At 40.1% G+C, this 22,330-nt stretch overlaps 2 protein-coding genes across 5 annotated transcripts in view; one reads left to right on the forward strand and one right to left on the reverse strand.

Moving 5' to 3' along the window:
* Positions 1-16,331, reverse strand: part of Pja2 (praja ring finger ubiquitin ligase 2) — a 49,654-nt gene extending 33,323 nt beyond the window's left edge. For 2 of the 4 annotated variants that reach the window (XM_028873997.2, XM_028873995.2), the window contains exons 1-2: positions 16,244-16,331; positions 458-574 (exon numbers count right to left, since the gene is read on the reverse strand). In XM_028873997.2, coding sequence (XP_028729830.1) covers positions 458-488 — 31 coding nt within the window. In that variant the 5' untranslated portion in view covers positions 489-574; positions 16,244-16,331. Of the gene's footprint in view, positions 1-457; positions 575-16,243 lie in introns of those variants that run through there. The other 2 variants (XM_028873996.2, XM_028873994.2) reach the window with 1 other exon arrangement.
* LOC119088962 (ice-structuring protein 4-like) lies at positions 490-16,574 on the forward strand. The gene is made up of 2 exons (XM_037210479.1): positions 490-573; positions 16,243-16,574. The coding sequence occupies exon 2, from the start codon at positions 16,248-16,250 to the stop codon at positions 16,572-16,574; it is 327 nt and encodes a 108-aa protein (XP_037066374.1). The 5' UTR covers positions 490-573; positions 16,243-16,247.
* Positions 16,575-22,330: the final 5,756 nt, after the last annotated feature.

The following is a 22,330-nucleotide window of genomic DNA, read 5'->3' on the forward strand; positions in this document are numbered from 1 at the left end:
CAACCACCTGTAACTCTAGTTCCAGAGGATCCGATGCCCTCTTCTGACCTCCACAAGCACCAGGCACACATGTGGCAAACAGATTTACATGCAGACAAAACATTCATACACAAATGAATAAAAATATTTTAAAAAGAAATTAATCTTTACAAATATTAAATAGGTATAGATGACTTAAAATGAGTAAAGATATAAGATCACCTATCAGAGGATATAACACATCATATGTAATGTTCTCCATTTGTCTGTGTTTTGTTTTGTTTTTGAAACAAGATTTCTCTATGTAGCCCTGGCTAGCCCTGAACTCACCAAGATTCACCTGACTGTGCCTCCCAAGTGCTGGAATTCAAAGTGTGAGCCACTATGTCTGGCTTCACATACTCTATCTCAAGAACCCAGGAAAGAGAAAGGAAATCCTCGATGATGCAGATGTAGAAGAAGCACCACTCTTCCTTACCTGAGGGCTCTTTTTCAGTGTACTGCGACATAGAGGGCAGCGGCTATGCTCCCGGTCAGTAGAATTACGGGTGGGATTTGGTTTTTACTTGTACAGTAAATAAGCTGCAAACGGTTCCTGCAAAGAAACAATGCATTGAACAAAATACTAGGAAGAAAAGAAGAAAACGAAAAATGGCACAATTGACAATACCAGTGAAAATTGTTGGCCTTTTATTCACTTAGAGAAATATAACTTGATCTGACAAAAACAACAACAAACAGGCAAAAAACACCCCAAACAATCATATACAGAACTAATTTGTAAGTAAATAATCAAATACACTGTTGAAGAACTGACTGGAAAATGTGACACCATTCGTTTTTGTGTAATTAGACAGAAACCTAGACATTTGAGAAAAAGGAGCCTCAATGAAGGAACTGTCTATAATAGATTGGCCTACGGGCCTACGGAGAATTTCCTTGATTAATGATTGGTGTACAGCCACCTTTGGGCAGGGGTCCTGGATTGCAAACTGAGCAAGCTGTGGAAAGCATACCAGAAAGTAGCATTCCTCCATGGTTTCCAACTCAGCTCCTGCCTGGAGTTCCTGCCTTGTTTTCCCTCAACAATGGACTGTAACCCGTAAGCCAAATAAACCCATTCCTTCCCCACAGTGCTTATGGTCATTGTTTTATCACAGCAACAGTGATGAAATAGTGACCTAACTATGGTGGTGTCTACCACACCATGCTATCTTGGCTTTTCCATAGATTCATTTAGCTTTCATTGGCGAAATTCTTAAGCTTAAAAATACAATTCTTACCTTAAAAATGTTTAATGGAAAATTGAAATATATAAATTATACTGTGGTGATATTGTGTTCCCCAATATATTGTGCACCCTAATAAATTTATCTGGGATCAGAGAACAGAACAGCCACTAGATATAGAGGCCAGAAAATGGTGGCACACACACCTTTAATCCTAGCATTCCAGAGGCAGAGATCCGGCTGGATCTCTGTGAGTTCAAAGCTACACAGGAAACAGCCAGGCATGGTGACACATGCCTTTAATCCTAGGGAGTGATGGTAGGAAGCAGAAAGGTATGCAATGTGTGAGAACAAAGAACTAGAGCCTGGTTAAGCTTTTAGGTTTTGAGCAGCAATTCAGCTGAGATTCATTTCAGATGAGGACTCAGAGGTTTCCAGTCTGAGGAAACTAGATCAGTTGAGGAATTGGCGAGGTGAGGTTAGCTGTGGCTGGTTCTGTCTCTCTGATCTTTCAGTGTTCACCCCAATACTTGGCTCCCGGGTTTGTTTTTTATTAATAAGATCTTTTAAGATTCATGCTACAGTATACAAGTAATGATGTCCTTATCAATTATGATCATATAATTTAACCCCAGAACCTAGTCTAAACCAGTAAAAACTAACACTTATTATTTAACAACAAAAACCCCAATTTCTCAATTTGAAATTAATACATTTACTATTATAGATGTTGAAGATCTTTTTTTTAAGTTTAGCAGAAGCTTATTTTTTCTTATTTAAACACTTAAATATTTGAGCATACAAACTACCACTAATTTTCTACCATTAACACAAACTTATTAGATAAGCACTTTGAAAATGGATTTTTATGCCTGACTACTGTTACTTAAACAGTAGGATACATCAAAGAGCATATATCTATATTCATTTATAAAAATAACAAATATGAGGACATACCATCTTCTAATGTATCTGGATCAAAGGAGTGTATAAAAATCATAATTTTATCATGCTGTCAAAAAACACAGGTTCTCATTAACATTGCTTTCTTAAAGTCTGAAATAACCTGACTTCACAGATAACTGTGTAGTATATGGCAATCTCTAAGAATCATCACAGATTTAAGTTCACATCACAAATACTTTATCCAGTCTTCTTAGAACAGGCTATAGTCTAACATGTTCCAAGCACTATTTTCAGAGCTGAGAATATAACAATGAATAAAATGAATGGATGTATCTGCTGACCTAAAACTACAGTACAGAATAAAAATAAGGATTAAATATATGCCATAGACCTTTTTCCTAGATTAAAGAAAAGAACCAAGAGTTATTAAAGGGTGTATTCCTACTAAAGGGCAAATATGGGCTTATGTACTACAAGAGGCCAGAACTACTAATCATATGAGTCTCTTTTCAAGCTATTTTCTAGATTTTTCTGATCAATATGATAATGTAAACAACAGTACTGGACAGTTCAGACCCCTGTTCTTAGTGGCAGAATATCACACACAAAGCTTTCACTGTTCTAGTATTGTTTCCTTATACGATACTGATGCATCAAATGACAATTATATTTATCAACAACATCTCAAATCAAAACCACTCTGGATACTCTGAATTTAAAAGGGGGAGATGAAGGAACATGGTGCAAGAATGGAGACATGTGAGGAGATTTCTGAGTGCTTGTGAGAAAACTCCAAGGAACTAAGACAAGAGTCTTGTGACCTCAGTTTTTTCAAAAACAAGGAATTGTTCTTGGAATATGCTTTCATGCCCCTCCCAGGTATAACAGATAGAAATGAATTTACTTCAAATTATTCATTACAACTGGCTCTTGTTAATTGTTTATAGGCCTCTAAGGAAAAACATGTTTTTGCTGACTGCAGCTTGTGTCCCCCAATATATTGTGTACCCTAATAAAGCTTATCTAGAGATTAGGGGGAAAAGTCATACACTGTATTAAACACAGATGTCAGGCAGTGGTAGCAACACCTTTAATCCTAGCATTCAGGAGGCAGAGATCCATCCAGATCTCTGCGCGTTCAAGGCCACATTGGGAACAGAGCCAAGCGTGGTGGCACACACCTTTAATCCCAGCACTAACCATAGAGGTGTGGAGGTCTGTACAGACAGACAGGAAGTGATATAGTTGGGCGGAGAGAGGAAGTGAGATGGCAGAGCAGAAAGGCATACAGGTGTGGGTATACAGGAAGTTAGGTCTCTCTGGAGGCCGAGGTATGGTGAGGTGAGATTGGCTGTGGTTGTCCCATTCCTCTGATCTCTTGGTTTTCACTCCAATATCTGGCTCTGTTTTTTTTTTTTTTTTTTAATTAATATGACATTTAGCAATTGTCTTACAGAACAGCAATTATTTTACTACATTGTGAAAATCTCTTAAACATTCGAAGCTGGATGTGGTAGTACACACTTTTAATCTCAGGCAGATCATTGTGAGTTTGAGATCAGGCTGGTCTACACATCCAATACCAAGGCCAGCAAGAACTACATAGTGAGACACTGTTTTAAAAAAACAAACAAAAAACACAAACTCACAAAGGCTCTCACCATCTTGACCTAAATGTACTTATTTTCAAGGCCCATTACCAGTTACTGTTGTGGTATATTCTGACTGCACATTGAACTGAGATCACTGGTTTGAATCATATTTCCTCCCTGTCCCCCTACTTTCCCTTTAATAGAAGATCTTCAAATAACTATTTCAGAGAATTTATGGAGAAGGCAAACTTTGACTTTTTTGCATGTTATAAAATGTTCTCATTAGTCTATCACCATTTAGTACAGTTAAAAACCCAAACTCATTTTTGTAAACCCTGAAGGTACTATTTCCTAATATACTTATTCCTGTTAGGGAAATATCAAACCAATTTACTACTGCTTCAGTAGGAAAACTACATTTTTCTCTGTGCACTATTTGGGATCTTGTCTTAATAAGCTGATATCCTATAATTTCAAAAGGATGTACTTAGTGGCAGGCTATTAAGATTTTCTCCTTCATAATAATAACTGGGCTATTTTAATTAAAAAACTTCTATCAGTGTCACAAAGACGTCTTTTTTCTTTCCTATTATCTCTATTTGACCAACAGGGACTAACCTTTTGTCTTAATCTTTTAAAACTTTCTTCCATATTTTCATTCTATGGACTAAGAGATTTAAATCACTTTCCTTTACTCTGTAATAATTTACAATTAATTGCCTTTATTCTCTTGTTTCCCTTTTCTTTATTACTTTCAATGATGGGTCTTGTGTTAGACAGACTATAATGCCTCTGCATATACCATTTTTCTCTATTTTATCTGATGCCATGATAATCAACTATCTATGACAGTGTTATCTATTTCCACACCCCTCTGGAGTATGAAACCTATAACAGGGAGAAGAGACATACAAAGATTATAGTTAAGGGTCAAGATGAAATGATTCATTCACCAGTTCTGGGTTTGTTCCTAAAGAAAACAAGGAGTATTTAGTCTCTGATTTTTTTCAATATTTTCCTCCAGAATTAGTATGACTGTGTTCTACTTGTAGTAACTATTCATTCCAAATGCTTTGAGATTTTTATATTCGGTTCTAATTAAAAGTGTGTGTTGCTGTAAAGAGGGTCAAGGAAGCATTAGTCTGAAATCTTCCCATTAGTAGCTCAGATACCATCACTTTATCTAAGATATTATGACACTAGCTCCAGAGAAGCTATACAAACTTAAAAAAAAAACAAACGAACAAAAACAAACAAACAGAAAACAGAAAGACAGGCATGAGCATGGGACAAAAATGCCTACAGTAAACTACTGAACTTACAATGGCCTGGTTTTATTTTACTTGAAAACACTGTCTGTTACATTATCTAAGAGACTATTTTTATTTATCAACTTGACTATATCAGGAATTAACTAAAACCCAAGTGGTTGGGTACAACTGTGAGAGATTTTTTATTTTTTTCTTAAATCATTTGAAGTGGCAAGACCCAATTCTAACATGGATCTTTTGAGGTGGAAAAAATCCACCTCAAATTCTGGGTCATACCTTCTTCTGGCAGCCTATATAAAGGACATGGAAAAAGGAAGCTTGCTCTCTTTGCCTGCTTGTTCTTGCTCTTGGTGGCAAGTCCATTCCTTCACTGGCATTAGAGCCTACTTCTTTGGAATTCTGGTGTATATAGCTGAGACATCCAGTCTTGTGGACTGAACAACTACTGGATTTTTGGACCTTCTGTTGGTAGACATCTATTAATGGGCTAGACAGACCACAGACTGTAAGCCATTAATCACACACACACACACACACACACACACACGTGTGTGTGTGTGTGTGTGTGTGTGTGTGTGTGTGTGTGTGTATTCATTCATATATATTCATGATATATATACATAAATTTTTTCATTCTTGAAGTTCTGTTCCTCTAGAGAACTCTGATAATAAAAATAATATGCTAATACTTAAACAGTAGCTGAATAAATGAGCTCCTTTCACTGATGGAAATATTGTAACAGAAAGAAGGCTAGGAGCTGGGGTATACACTGGGTCAAACCCTGACACTTAAACAACTGCTTTCAGTAGTAGAGCCCCCTCTTGTGACTTGTCTCTAAAGAAGTGGTAACTGTGACTGTGTAATACATAAGATCAGGATAGAGGAACTATCATTTCTCCTTGTGCTCTCTCAGCTCACTCTGGGAGAAGCAGGTGCCCCATTGGGAGATCACACAACTAGCCCAATGCAAAGAGGCACATGGTGAAATACTAGTCATCTTCTTCCTGCCAAGAGTCACTGAGGTCTTCTTTCACATGGAGGAGACAGATTCTAGTCAAGCCCTCATATGACTGCTGTCTATGACTATAACTTTAGGAGAAGCCTTGAAGAAAAAAAAAACACATAGCCAGGCCGCTATTAAATTTGTGGCCCACAGAAATTGTGAGACAATACATATCTAAGCTGCTAAGTTTACTAAGGGTAACACATTACTAGTTATCCTTCAATATATGACATATAAATAATGTAAAAAAATGTTTAGATACTGAATTTTCTTATATCTTCAATTATAGGACAAAGTTTTCTATACAATATCTCATGAAAATACATTTTTAAAAAAAAATTTTGAATGAGAACAGATGTGAGGATGGGAGTATATTAAATATACTGGTCTTTTGCTTTCTGTCAATTTCAGAACAGTTGCTTGGTACCCACAATACACTATCACCTAATAGGTACACGCTAAACTACCAAAGCAAGAACATTTACTTTTAGAATTAATTTACATGCCATTTTAGGAGAGAAAGGGTAAAATCAGCTGAGCTGACATGTTTTAATTGACGGCTTGGGTCCATGCCCTTAATAACTTAAGTGTTTTCTCTAGAAAAAAAAGGGGGAGGTTTATTTTTGAGAAACAAATATAATTTGATTCTTATTTAAAGTCAGTTTCCCCCTATTCTTCCAATTCTATTGCAGGATTTGTTTTATATTTGCCAACATTTTATCATTATATGCTTCAAAAGTCATCTAAAATGCACTTAAAATTCTTTTTGATTATATAACCTACATTACCTAGATAAAAAGTAATTCCTCAGGAACACAGAATTTGGAAATTTCTACACCAATGATTACACCAGAGCTACAAATTAATAATAAAACTGACAAAATGAGTTTACAACAAATGTTTCTAACTTTTGTTCCATACATCTTGGAATCAACTACACTGTAATTTAGTTCACACTGTTATCTTCCTATTTTCAGCTGCTAAGACAAAGCACATATTCCAAGAGATTAATATGTGAAAAATTCTGAGTAATATCAAAGCTTGCACTTAATGATTTATCACACCAGCTTATTCCTTTCTTCTTATCTATGCAGTTAGCACGTCTATCCTCTACCCATAAGCATGTATGTTTGTTTATAATACAACTGAAAAATTGCTCTGTACATGTTTTCTAACAGGTAGATACAGGATAAAAAAGGACAGGTGATCTCATCCCTGTATTTCACTAAAAACTAGAAAACAACATTATAGCTAACTATAGAAACAAACAAGTACTCTACTACTATAACCATTGTAGTTGGAAGCTACACAAGAAATATTTCAATATGTAACAGCCAACGGCCACAAATGAACAACTGTAAAGATGATTAAAGAAATTTTACAAAGTTGGAAACTCTATTTTTAAAGTCAAAAAGTGACTCGAAGAAAAACTCTGAAATAAACAAGATAACAGTGATATTGCGAATGATTGCATCCCTGCAAAGCTCCCCAAGAGTGGCTATCGCTCCAACCCCAAATAGTGACTATTACAGACTCCGATTTAAATAGCTACACTCCCTAGTGATTACCTTATGTAGCTCAGATAAAAAATACTCAAGGGAAAAAATTGCACCAACACTGAACATTAATAGACTTTTTCTGATCTGTTTTAATTATTCAAACAATATGGGATAACAACTACTCATCACACTGGCATTGTAAAAAATATTTCAAGTATGTGCAAGAATGTGGGCAGATGTGAAAATTATGTCATTTTATATAAAGGACTAATATCCCTGAGTGTCAGTATCTACAGTGAATCCTCAGAAGTAAGTCCTACAGATGCCAAAGGACAATTGTGAGAATCGATTATGAATTTATAGCATATGTAAAATAAAATGTACAATTACATAAATGACAGTAGGAAGGAAGAAATAACCTGTTATATATATTGCTTGAATACAGCCTGTGATTAGAGACTTGTAATATAAATCACAGAGAAATTCTATTATTACTTCTTTGCTTTTCTTTCTTTCTTTCTTTTTTTTTTTTTTGTTTTGAGATAGGGTTTTTCGAGACAGAGTTTCTCTGTATAGCTTTGGAGCCTATCCTGGAACTCACTATGTAGCCCAGTCTGGCCTCAAACTCACAGAGATGCACCTGCCTCTGCCTCCCCAGTGCTGGGATTAAGGGCGTGTGCCACCACCACCGGGCTATTATTACTTTTCTTATTGCTGTGACCAATACATACCTGACAAGAAGCCACTTACAGGTTCCACAACCTCTCAAAACAGAATCACTAGCCAGAGATCAAGTATTCAAAGGCATGCGCCTGGAGGTAACATTTTACATCCAGCCATGACAAAACTTAATGTTGTTTAGAAGAAAACACAGGTATAAATGATGATCTACTAATGAAGTTAAACTAAGCTAAAATTGGGTAGTAGATGGGTGGAATCACAGCTCTGATATAAAACACTTGTCTACTACATGGATGCTCCAACACTCCTGGGAGAAGGGGTGGTGGGGAAGGTTTTAAGCCTGAGATGGCCTCTTCATGTATAAAGAATGAGACAATCCCAGCTATTTGGAGGGTGAGACAGGAGGATCATTTGGCCCCAAAAAACTGACAGACAAACAAAGTAAAGAACAGGTAAGCTAAACAGGAAGCAACTTGTAAGCTAACAGATTTCAATCTAACCCTACTGTATTAGTCAGGGTTCTCTAGAGTCAGAGAACTTTATATATAAAGGGAATTGATTAGAATGACTTAGGTTGCAGTCCAACTAATCCAACAATGGCTAGCTGTGAACACAAAGTTCAAGGATCTGGTAGTTGCTAAGTTCCACAAAGCTGGGTATCTCAGCTGGTCTTCAGTATATGCTGTAATCCCGAGGAAGTAGGTTCCAATGCCAGTGAAAGAACGGATTTGCTAGCAAGACATGGCAAGCAGAACAAATCCTTCTTTCTTCTATGTCCTTATATAGGCTTCCAGGAGAAGGTGTGACGCAGATTAAAGGTGTGTCTTCCCACCTCAAGATCTGGATCAAAGGTGTGTCTTCTCACCTTAAGATCTAGATCAGAGGTGTGTCTTCCAACCTCAAAGGTCCAACTAGAGGTGGATTCACCCACTTCAAATCAAGCAGAAAATCTCTTACAGGTGTACCCTCCATTTCTGGATTGTAGTTCATTCCGGATATACTCAAGTTGAAAACCAAGAATAGACATTGTGGTGGTTTGAAAGAAAACAGCCCCCAAAGGGAGTGGCACTATTAAGAGGTGTGGCCTTGTTGGAGGAAGTGTGTCACTGTAGGGGCGGGCTTTGAAATCTCTTTTTCTCAAGCTTCCCTCAGTGTGACAGTTAGTTGACTTCCTGTTGCCTGAAAGATGTCGCACTCTCAACTCCAGCACAACTTCTGCCTGCATGCCAACATGCTCCCCACCATGATGATAATGGAGTGAACTTCTGAAACTGTAAGTGAGCCACCCCAATTAAATGTTTTCTTTAGAAGAGTTGCCATAGTCATGGTGTCTCTTTACAGCCTAACTAAGACAGCCATCACACCTACCAATAACTACATTAAATGTAAAGGACCTAAACATCTCAATGAAAAAATAAATTGTTAGTAAAAGTGAGCTGCAGGTTAGAGATGGCTCTGTAGTGGTTAGGAGCACTTATTGCTCTTGCAGAACAAGGGAGTTCAGTTCCCAGCATCCACATGTTTCTAAACTGTCTGTAACTCCAGTTCCAGAGTATCCAACACCTCTTCTGACTTCGAGCTCCTGCATGTACAGAGTGCACATCCATATAGTTAAGCACATGCACAGACAAATCCTTTTTTTAAAAAGTGACCTGTTTAACACACTTTAAGTAAAATAGCAGAGAATGAAAATGAAAAGATGGGAAAGATCTATCACACAAGCACTGATCAACAGAGTGATAGAAAATCTGTATTAATATTAAAATAGACTCCAGCACTCGGGAGGCAGAGCCAGGCGGATCTCTGTGAGTTCGAGGCCAGCCTGGGCTACCAAGTGAGCTCCAGGAAAGGCGCAAAGCTACACAGAGAAACCCTGTCTCGAAAAACCAAAAAAAAAAAAAAAAAAAAAAAAAAAAAAAAAAAAAAAAATATTAAAATAGACTCAATAGTGAGGAATATTTCAGAGATGAGGGGCATTAGTTAATAATAATGGGGTCTACACATCACAATACATAATAATCTTAGACATCCATGTGTACCAAGAGAGGTTTAAAATTCAGTAAGTAAAAACAGACAAGAAAGAAACAAGATAAATCCTCAATTATACTTGGAGACTTCAAGTCTTCTCTAAATGATTCACAAAATAACTACAAAAAAAACAAAACCCAACCCCCCCTCAAAAAAAACCACACCAACTTGACCTGACACGTAAGAGACCACTCTATTCAAAATAAGAAAGCACACAGTTTTGAAGACTACATGAAACAAAACCAAGACTGACCAAATTGAAGACCTCCCCCCTCAAAAAAAATCAAAATCACTAAACACTTGGAAACCACAATTTTCAATTGCCATGGTCAGATGGAAATCATGCAACAAGTTAGAAAATATTAACTATCAAATTTATGTGAGCACTGAATACAGTAGTTAGAAAGAAAAGCAGGTCTCAAGTCATCAAGCCAAGTTTACACCTTGAGAAATCAGCAAGGCGCTTTGAAATGAAAGCACCCAGAAATAGCATGAATACAAACCACCAAAACTGAAAATAATAAAATAAATGAACAAGCTGGTTCTTCACAAAGAGCAATATAAACAATGAATGGTAAAACTAAAACCAAACCAAACTCTTACAGACAAGCGAGAGAAAAGAAAAAGAAACAATGCCCCCCCCTCAAAAAAAAATCAGGAAAAATATCACACAGTAAGAGAATTAAAAAAGTGCAACTTTAAACCAGGTGGTGGTGGTGGTGGCCCACACCTTTAACTGCAGCACTCGGGAGGCAGAGGCAGGCAGATCTCTGAGTATGAAGCCAGCCTGGGCTACAGAGCGAGTTCCGGACTGGCAGAGTTGTTACACAGAGAAACCCTGTCTCTATAAACCAAAACCAACACCAAAAATGTTTAGCTTGAAAAATCCTGTAAAAAAATTTATAAGATAAAGAACACTAATGGCACAATTTTTTTTTTAGAAATAAATGAAAAGAGCTGGGCGGTGGTGGTGCACAACTTTAATCCCTGCACTCGGGAGGCAGAAGCAGGTGGATTTCTGTGAGTTTGAGGCCAGCCTGGTCAGAGCGAGTTCTAGGACAGGCTCCAAAACTACACAGAGAAACCCTGTCTCAAAGAAAAAAAAAAAACAAAAAAGAAAAAGAAAGAAAGAAAGAAAGAAAGAAAGAAAGAAAGAAAGAAAGAAAGAAAGAAAGAAAGAAATGAAAAGGTATCTTCATAGGGGAGCAAACCTCTTACTAATTGAGGTTTAACCACAGAATGCAAGGTGTAAAGTGATACATTTGAAAATGAAGTTGTTATATTTAAAAACTACAGAAAATAACTCCCTATAGTGAAAAACAAAAACTTTTTTGACCAAACTCAATACTTATACAGTTAAAATACAATGTCTCTAACAGAATGGGAATGAACTTAATGTGACAAAAGGTCACTTGCCTTGTTCTATTAAGGCTAGTTAGCAAGGCCGGTTTCAGAGACTGGGTGGCTTTTAGACAGCGGAAACTCTAGACAGTCTAAGACCCAAGTCTGAGCAGGTCTCAGGGGCAAAGGGTGGCTTTCCAGTTGAGAGGCTGCAGACATTCACTGCATCTTCATTAAGGGTGAAGTGGCTGGGGAACTCTTTTAAAAAGGTAATAATCTACCTACAAGGGTCAACATCACACCCCCCAAAAATCCAGTCCTCCCAAATATGTCCATACTGGGGACAATTGTCAACTCATAAAGTCTGAGAAGGACACAAACACTTGGCCTACGGTAATTCTCTATCATAATTAATGGTATTGCAAGACTCCAATCAGGAAGATGTCAAGGGCAGCTGCTATTGCCTCTCTCTTCGTTAGTATGATGGAAGGTCTACCAGTGCAGTAAGGGAAAAGAGGGGAGGCGAAGACACAAAGCAAAACAAGAGTAAAACTGTTCCTTAACCACAGTGACAAAGGAATTCCAAAGAATCTATGAAATAGTTACCACAACAAATTAGAAGGCTTCAGATTTCAAGACCAATAAGCAAAAGTCAACTGCATTTCTATATAATAGCAGTAAACAACCAGAAACAAATCTCAGAAAATACTTATTTATAACAGCATCATGAATATAAGCACAAACAAAATTGGTGATAATATCTAAATGTTGAAACTATAGCATGCTTATAAAAAGATGACCAAAAGGACCTCAATAACTGGAAATAGGTTATGTTTGCAAACTAGGACATTCAGTTGGATATTAATTCTTCAAAAAATTGACCTATGCTTCAACACAATCCAAATGAAAATTCCTATGTTTTTTTTTTTTCAGAAACAAAATGCGTCTACAGGTTTTATAAGGAACTAGAACAGCCAAAATTGTGTGTGTGTATGCGTGTTACTATTTTGTTGTTATGATAAAGCACCATGACCAAAGGCAACTTCAAGCATGAGACAGCCTATCTTGGCTTCTGGGTCCAGAGGTATGAGAGTTCAGGATGGCGCACAGACATGGCAGTAAGCAGCTGGCATGGTGAAACTGAAGCAAAAACTACAAAGCTCATATCCCCATGAAACAATGACACAAAGACAGAGCAAACTAGAAGTAGGCAAGGTTTTTTAATCGCAAAGCCTGCCTTCAGTGACATACATCCTCCAGCAAGGTTGTACCACCTAAACTTCCCCCAACAGTGCCAACAACTGGGTGTCAAGTGTTCAAAATCACGAGGCAAGGGAGAACATTTCTAATTCAAACTACCAGTAGTATATATGTGTCTGTGTTTATATGTACATGTGTGTCCATCTGTCATGAAGAGCTAGAGGCCAGAGGTCAAGGTTAGGAGTTGGGTCAGGTAACTCTATAGCTCTTCATTTTATGTTTCTGTGAGTGCATGCATGCATGCATGTGTGTGTATGTATGAATACAAGGTCTCTTCGCTGGACCTCAAGCTCATTGATTGGGTAGACTGGCTGGCTTCCATACAAGCCCATAAATATCATTTCTAGTGATTTTTTTAGTTCATACAAGAACTCAGAATGAATGTTCACAGCACCTTTATTAATAACTACCCTAAATCAGTAACAACCCAAATATCCATAAATAGATCAAATGACTAAAACAGTAGTAAATTAATCATCATGAACTACTTCACAATAAAAGTGAACCAGTTAAATCACACACACACACACACACACACACACACGATCTCCAAAAATGATACTGGAAATGGCAGATACAAGAGAAATACTTTCATTTATATGAAATAGTAGACCAAGTGAAACCAATGAATAGTGAGAAAAAGGTAAGTGGTTTCCTGGGGATCCAGGTCCAAGTGTGGCTGACTACAAAGGATGGAAGGAAAGTTTGCAGAGATGAAAATACTATCCTGATTATATTGTATATTCTATTCTCCGGGTGATGACAAGGGTATACCTTTATGAAAACAAATGAGCTGCACATTTTAAATAAGTACATTTCATTATTTCTAATGTACTCTCCCAAGGCTGACTTTTTGAGAAGATAATCTCTTTCAGGGAATTAGTATACAAGAAGTACTGGTAACACCCAAACAGAACCACATATGTAACTGAAAAGATGTCAAAAAAAAAAAAAAAGAAAGAAAGAAAAGAAAAAGAAAGGAAGAAAAAAGAAACCTAACATCCACTACTTAAGGTTTTTAAAAAATATTAACAAAAGTGAAAAAATAGGAGACAATGAGCTGGCTTAGTAGGTAAGGGTGCCTGCCACAAAGCCTGACAATATGCATTCACTCCCAGAACCCCGTGCGATAGGAGGACAGAACCAACTCCTACAAGTTGTCCTCTGACTGCGCGTGCGCACTCGTAAGTGCCAAATAATGTTTGTAAAAATAAAAATAGTATTATCTTGGCAAACTAAAAATAGAAGGCCATGTTTTAATTTAATATTGGCTATTAGGAAGCTTTGTGAAGTATATTTAATGCTAGCTTTACCTTAAAGTAAGAAATAACACCATATTTTAACTGTTAGCTCTACTACTCAACAATATGTGGTACCTACTGGACAATGCAATGGATACAATGTTATAACAATTAGAAAACCACAAAACTGACTTTTCAGGTAATTAACAACTAAATAATAGTATTAGCTCCATGAAAAACAAACAAACCAAAAGCTTTTATATTGCCAGGGACAGGGAAAAGAAATGTTACGTTTTCATCTACAAACAACCACCCAACCATAAAGGAACTGGAAATACTGAAAAGGAATGTCAAATATGTATGAGGAATAACTAAAGCTTTAATATAAAGCAGGATGTGAAAAAAAAAGGTGAGAACAAAAGGGGGGGCTTAACGACTATAAAGTAGTTCTAAGAATTTATATATAACCTTATTCAAAATGGGGTTTTTAAAATTTAAATCACAACTGGTCTAAACATCCCCTAGAAGAAATACTCAAAATATCTTTGAAAAGAGTAATAACGAGGGTTAGGTGGCTATCAAATTTAAATATTCAAATCCTTTACCTCTGCAATTCTATTCCCATGGACCTGTGCCCCAGAAATGATCACAGTTTTTTCAATTATTACAGTGGCTAAATATTGGGATGGAGGAAACACTAGAAGGGAAACTGGAAAAGGCTCTTTTCACATTACAGTCTCCCACACCGTGAAATGTTCTAAAATCAAGGATTTAAAGCTTACAATTCATCATCAATTATCAATGAATTACCTTTAGTATAAAGCCTAACTTTCAACTGCAATCAATTTAAATGGCTTTCAATAGGAAAGTTTAATTCAAGCCCATCAAAATAAGGAAATATGTACTCTTAGAAAAGTGTTAGGGAGACCTACATAAAACAAGGGGCTATGTCCAAGATATGTAATTAGGTGAAGAAGCAAGCTTTACATAAATGTGCTCAGTATAACCCTCACCCGCACCCCTGCATAAGACAACTCTGCATGTGTATGTGTCTTTAAATGTGCATTTGTGAAAGCACTTTGAAAGATGAGCAGCAATTCTAAATACTGGTTGTGGCACTGGAGGAGGAAAATATTCACATTTGACTTAATACTCCTGTCTTTATACTGCTGAATTTCACACCAAGGTTGCATGCCTGTAATAAAAGATTAAAGTTATTTTATATAAAAACGACATGAAATCCAGAAGACAATCACAAAAATTGTTACGTTTATTTCCGTTATTTTTATGTTTATTGACATACTCTTCAAATGACCTGTTAGTCTTCAGCAACGATGACTGCCATCTTAAAAGAAATACGAGCAAATATTTCGTGATTAGAAATAGAGTAAGGCCTCTTTAAACAGAGAATCGTATACTTGACAGACCGGGGAGACTCATCGAGGCAGTTGTCTCATGCAGACATTTTTTTTTTTTTTAAATGCCTGATGAGGGAAACCTCCTCCCCCGATTCTTCTTCCAGCAAAAACTGTTTACCTTCTCCCCCTCTTCTTCAACTTGGGTCTGGGCAGCTCTCAACTCACCATCTTGTCAGATGCGCAAAAAGGATTAACCGGGAGGAATCTCGGGGTGGGGGTGGGGGTGGGCAGCCCTGAAGGTGCCTCTTGACAGGCGTGCTCGGGCCTAACGCTGCCGATCGAGAAGGCGCTAGGCCACTGGCACCGTGTGACAGGGCCTCGGTGACAACCGGGGGGAGGAGGGGAGGAGGGAAGACGCAGATACCGGGGGGCCGGGCAGGGGCCCCCCCGCAGGCCTGCGGCGCCATGGTCCACCGCGGCGGGCCTGAGGGGTGGGCGGCACTGCCGGGCCGCGGAGTGGGGGCGGGGGAGAGGGAGGGAAGGGAAGGCGCCAGGTCCTTGGCCCGGGGCACCAAGGACGGCGGAGAGCCGGCGGGAGCGAGCGGCCGGCGGGTGCGGCGGCTCGGGCTAGAGCGCGGCCCCCGAGCGGGCTGGACGAGGCCCGGGAGGGCGAGAGGCCTCTCAGCCGCCAACCCCACCCACCATGGCCGGCCGCGGCCCGGCCCGCTCCCCAGGACCCACGGAAGCCGAGGCGCCGAGGCGGCCCGCTTCCTCCCCCAAAACCCTCCGACCAAACCAGCCAGATTGGAGAAAATAAAAAAAATAGAGAGAGAGAGATAGATTTCCCCCCTCACCGAAATGTGCAGCGGCTCCAGAGCGAGGACAGCGCTCGATCCTCCACCCGCCACCACCGCCTTCTTCTCCGCCTCCGACTCCTCCCCCGCCGAACGCGCAGCGGCTGCAGCGGCGACGGCGGCGGCGGCGGCGGCGGCGGTGGCGGCGGCGGAAGCAGAGGCGGCGGCGGCGGCGGCGGCGGCGGCGCGTCCCGCCCCTTGCGCCGCGAAGGAGGCGGAGGAAGTGGAGTGCCTTGGTCCCGCCCCTCCCTCGGAGGCGTACCCAATAGACTTCAAGGCCCTCTGCGGGGGAAAATGCGCCCGCCCAATCGGAGCCCGAGGAGTGGGCTGACGTCAGTGGTTGGACGTGGCAGAAAAAGGGAAAATAACTCGGGCTGTCGCCCCGCCCGGCTCCCCAAGGCTCTCTCCCAGGGCCTTCGCGGATTGGTCGACGAGCGGGAAGACGCACTCGGCTCCGCCCCCTGCCTGGCCCTGCGCCTTCCCCTGCAGCAAGCACTGCGACGTTTGGGGCGGGGGCGGGGCGCCGCGGCCGGCTGAGGCGGTTCAGCCTTTTGTGGTTTGGGCTGGGAGAAAAGGGCGGGGTCTCCTGGAGGGGAAAAGGGGGTGTGGAGAGCCGAGCCGGGCACTGGCGCAGTTACACTTCTCTGCATCCCCGCGGCCCCCGGCAAAATGGAGGAGGTGCTGCATTCGATCCCCATGCCCACTAGGATTTGCAGCTTAAGTACAAGATCCCCAATATTTGCAGTCTAAGTGCAAGATGCCCAATATTTGCGGTTTAAGTACTAGAAAAGAAACCCCCCTCGAGCGATTGCAGTTTTGATGGCAGCCGGGGGTGGGGGGTGGGGGGTGGGGGGAGGGAGGGAAGAAAATCACCCGAGGAAGAGCTCGTTGGCTCGCCCTCACGGTTCTCCGCAGTGCTTAGTCCGCCACCAGCCAGATCCCCCCGCCCTGCTCTCTGGTTCTGTTCAGAGAGGGCAGGTATAAGGTGACTTGTAGATTTGGCCTGACCAGAGTTTAGCAGCTGACATCTCTAAGCTAAATCGGTTGTCAGGCTGGGAGGTAACAGTTCTCGTCACATGTAACCAAAATAAATACAACAGCTGGAGTCCCTGGACACCTTGCTTAATTTAAACCCAGTTACAGTTTCAGTTCATTATGTCAGTGATGCACACACATGTCCTCTTTTCTCATCCCGAAGCCTGCCCCCTTCTCTGATTACAGTCCAGCTTTCTTCTCTTACTCCCCGCCCCCATCTGCAGCTCCATCGCCTAGTGCCCAAAGCCCGGGATATATTTATCACGTCGCCTCCCCCACGAATTAAGAGCCCCAATTCTTCTGATGTCCTTTAACTGTAAAATCCGCCAGTGAACTGGAACTATTTTTTTCCGCCATTGATGTAAACAATTTATCCGAAATTTCCCATAGAATCCCAGGCTACGAGAATTTGCTAGACATTTTTTTTGAAACCACGTTTAATTCCCAGACTACCACAGTAGCACATATTTTATTTAAAAAATGATACTACTCTGTCTTTTACGCATTTCCAAGTCCTTGTCTTCTTGAAAGAGAATTTATATTTTAATTACATTCCTCTAATTTTCCCTTTAGATTCTTGCAGGTTGATTCAATTGAACACACTAACTGGTGGGCAAGCGCAGGGTTTCTCAACTTTCAATTGTTTCCATACCATATCTGTGTATACTGCTTTCAGTATTATTTTTCTCATATGAATGTATTTTTCTTCCATTTCTAAAGAGAGAATTATGAAAGTACTGTAAGTGGAAAACAATACCACCTTCCAACTAAGTTGAGGGTAACTAAGAAAAGTGAATGCAAAATAATAGCTGTCCAAATCTGTTGCCAACTGTGATGGCTATTCTTGGTTGTCAACTTGAATATATCTGGAATGAACTACAATCCTGAAATGGAGGGCACACCTGTAAGAGATATTCTGCTTGGTTCAAACTGGGTGAATCCTCTTCTAGTCCTGACCTTTGAGGTAGGCAGACACACCTTTGATCCACATCTTGAGGTGGGAAGACACACACCTTTAATCTGGACCACACCTTCTTCTGGAAGCCTATACAAGGACATGGCAGGAGGAAGCTTTTGCCTGTTTGCCCTCACCTTACTAGGACATCCATTCCTTCACTGGCATAAGAGCCTACTTCTTTGGGTTTCCAGTATATAAAGAAGACCAGCTGAGAAACCCAGTCTTATGAAACTGAGCAACTAACTCTAACTAACTAGATTCTTGGGCTTTCCATTCATAGGTAGCCACTGTTAGATTAGTTGGACTGCAGCCCATAAGTCATTCCAATAAATTACACACATATATGGAATTCTCTCTCTCTCTTTCTTTCTCTCTCTCTCTCTCTCTCTCTCTCTCTCTCTCTCTCTCCCCTGTGGGATTTTCTGTATGTTACGTATGATGCTTGATTGGGTAATAAATAAAACACTGACTGGCCAGTAGCCAGGCAGGAAGTATAGGCGAGACAAAGAGAAGAAAATTGGGGAAAATGGAAGACTGAGGTGGAGAGACCAGCCAGCCACCACCATGACAAGCAACACATGAAGATGCCGGTAAGCCATGAGCCACGTGGCAAGATATAGATTAATAGAAATGGGTTGATTTAAGATATAAGAACAGTTAGCAAAAAGCCTGTATAGCCATACAGTTTGTAAGCAATATAAGTCTCTGTGTTTACTTGGTTGGGTCTGAGCGGCTGTGGGACTGGCGGGTGACAGAGATTTGTCCTGACTGTGGGCCAGGCAGGAAAACTCTAGCTCCATCTCTCTCTCTCTCTCTCTCTCTCTCTCTCTCTCTCTCTCTATATATATATATATATATATATATATATATATATATATATATATATATAGTGTGTGTGTGTGTGTGTGTGTGTGTGTGTGTGTGTGTGTGTTCTGTGGCTCTAGAGAACCCTGACTAATACATCAACTGAAGGCTCTTTCTTGAAAGGGTACATTATCAAACATTAGACATATGATAAAGACACAGCACTTAAATGACATTTTTATTGCGATGTCATCAAAGGATATAAAAATAGACCCCAAATAGCAATCACTTTCTCACTATCTGAGTCACTGTTTTTCATCTTGCAAGCATGCCCTAAGTACAGTCATCCAATGCATCACAAATGATGTGTGTTGCAGAGAAGGGCTGGGGTGGGGCCTTAAAGTCTGAACTCTAAACCCAGACAGATACACTCTCACACTAGCTCCTGCACTCAAACTTGTGTGCTTCTGAGTAATCTACTTAACCTCTCTGGCCTGAATTTACCATTTTAATATTCGAAAGTAATAGTACCCATTTTGCATTGTTGGTACAGGTTAAACAACCCATTACATGAAAAACATCATGCCTAGAATGAAGTACTAAATACATATGGGTTTATGAACTGTATTATTGTATGGGCGTGAGATAATAGTATGTATTAATGTAAATGTATTGTTGCTGATTGTGTAGTTGGCAAGCAGTCCCTGAAGCAGGCACCACACAGTGTGGTGTGCTCTCAAAGAATGTTCACCAGAACAATAGCATCTGGTTTACCTGAGAACTTTTTGAAAATGCAAGTTTGCAGGTACAATCTCAGGCCTGAATCAGAACCCCTGTGAAGACCCAGCTATCTCTAACAAACCTTCCAGGTAATCCTGATGCACATAGATGTTAATAGTCATGGGCATAAGCCAAAGAATCAACCAGGAAAGAGAGTACCTGCCTTCAAATCACAGTTTTAGAGTGAGGTCAACAAACATGGAGATACAAAGACCTCTGAAAATGCTCTTTTCTATATAAGCCAGTTGTTCTCAACCTGTGGATTTGACTCCCTTTCAAACAGCCCTTTTACAAGGGTTGCGTATCAGATATCCTGCATATCAGAGTCATTACAATTCATAACAGTAGCAAAATTGCAGTTATGAAGTAGCTACAAAAATAATTTTATGGTTGTGGTTGAGAACCACTGATATAAGCCTTGGGAATGCTAGCAAAATGGTCAGAAACAACTTTCCCAGAACTCTGGAAATTAACCAAGAGCCTACAACATTCAAAAAAATTGTTTATTGTTAGGATCCTGGAGAAGTCTCACAAAAGAACACCATCCAAGTATGCAATCAACAAGAGCATTTATTATTCCAGCATGCTGGGGCCTGCCATCCAACGCATAGGCAAGATGGCAAAGACTCCAAGAGAGATGTGTGGGCTCCTTTTAAGCATAGACAAGGGGATGTCCTAGAGAAGTTAAGTCATTTTAGATATGATTGGCTTAAGCAAGTGGCAATCATATTAGTACGTTTTAATTGGCTAGGGCTGGTTAAGGGCTGGTCAAGGCTATAGTTTTCCAATTATGGGCAGACCTGGACAAGTCTCAGGCTTTGTCCTTGAGCTGCTGTGGAGGCTGGCTGTTCTAGTATGCACTGATCATAGAGGCTGGCTCAGTGGACCAGGCTTGATGCGTCCTGTCTCCCTTGTCCCTGTGGTCAGGGGCAACAGTGATTAATTGTCCTATGTTCATGGCTCTTAGAGAAATTGCCTGTCCAGTCTCAGGAAAACTGAAATTGAGACCTGATCTCTGAGCGAAGACTGAGCAGCCTTTCATGGCATCTGCTCAGTCCTCTCATTTATCAAGACAGTCTGCAACACAGCAAGCTTAGTGATGGGTAGACTTGCCACATTCCACCTGCTGTTGTTTTTCAGTTGCTCCTTGGATGTGTCTTAACTGATTCAGTCAGTGATTTGAGGGGATTTCTACAGAGGTTTTTAGGTCCTTCTTTGTAGCACTCTCTGATGAAGGTTTTAAAACAATTCCCTTGGGCAGTTTTGAACCCAAATCCTTGTCTCCTGGGAAATAAGGTCATTGTGGATGTCACTTGCTTATACTTCTCTTTGACATGTGTTTTGACCAATGTCAGGCTGAATGGGAAGCTTAGCTCAGGTGTTTTCACAGTCATGACCTAAGCATTGTTAACTCTTGGCGGCGCTCAGATGCTCCTCATACGTTTTACCTGCTTCTGTCTTGTCTTTCAGAAGGAGAGAAGTAATCAGGAGCAGCTGCAACCAGGAGCCTACTGGAAAGGTGTTTTGAAGTTTTGCAGGGAAACACATTTTTGGTCTAGACACATAGTTCTTCAGCATTAGGATTCCTTCCAAATGTTGGTGAACTTCTGGTACCTTCCCTTCCAGTATTAGCCGTATTCAGTATTTTCCTCCCAAATTTAATTCTCATCTTGCTTAATTATTTTCTTCCTTGCCTGTCATTCAATTTAACAGTGACCGATTGGAGACCGTATAGCGCCTGGGTGGGAGATGCAGGCCTGAGTCTTGGTTAGCCTTTGTTGAACAAAACCTCCCCTTGCTTTTTTTTAACCTTACAGTTTGGAGGCTCACGTTTCTATTCATTTGTAGTTCAAAATTTCTGGAATTCGTTTAATTACTCTTTTTAAAAGTAGCCACTTCTTGCTCGAGCTCATCTGATTCATCTTACCCTTTGCTAGACAGCCTCAATCTGTTTTTTGGCCTCTGCTCTTGGAGTTACAGATTCCACAGATGCTGTGTCTACCTCCCATGTCTCACCACAGTGTTAGCTAAAGTTGTTTTTGTTTTGTTTTAATTTGGTTTATTTATTTCAGGTATATGTATGTTTTGCCTGCATGTATGTATATGTACCACACATGTGCCTGGTGCTTATGGAGGTCAGAAGAGGGTGTAGGACATTCTAGAACTGACATTATGTTTAGTTGTGAGCTACCAGAGGGGTGCTGAAAACTGAAGCCAGGTCCTCTGAAAGAGCAACAAGTGCTCTTAAGCCCTGAGACAACTCTCCAGTTCATGTTAGCTACTTGAACCTAATTCTTTGAGACTATAGCTTGTATGTCCATCATTTCATCATCTGATGTCGGTTGCATACCATCCTCTGAACACCCCTTTCTTCTAAGAAATTGTGTTGTAACTAAGCACTCTAGCTAATATCTTTTCAAGACTAACATGATATTGTTTAACCCCATAGAACTCATGGAGTTGACCTAGTGGCAGGAGAAGTTCTTCTTTATGCTATAATTCAAATGCCT

Source organism: Peromyscus leucopus, chromosome 13, assembly GCF_004664715.2.
Source record: "Peromyscus leucopus breed LL Stock chromosome 13, UCI_PerLeu_2.1, whole genome shotgun sequence".
In the NCBI taxonomy this organism is placed as follows: Eukaryota; Metazoa; Chordata; class Mammalia; order Rodentia; family Cricetidae; genus Peromyscus; species Peromyscus leucopus.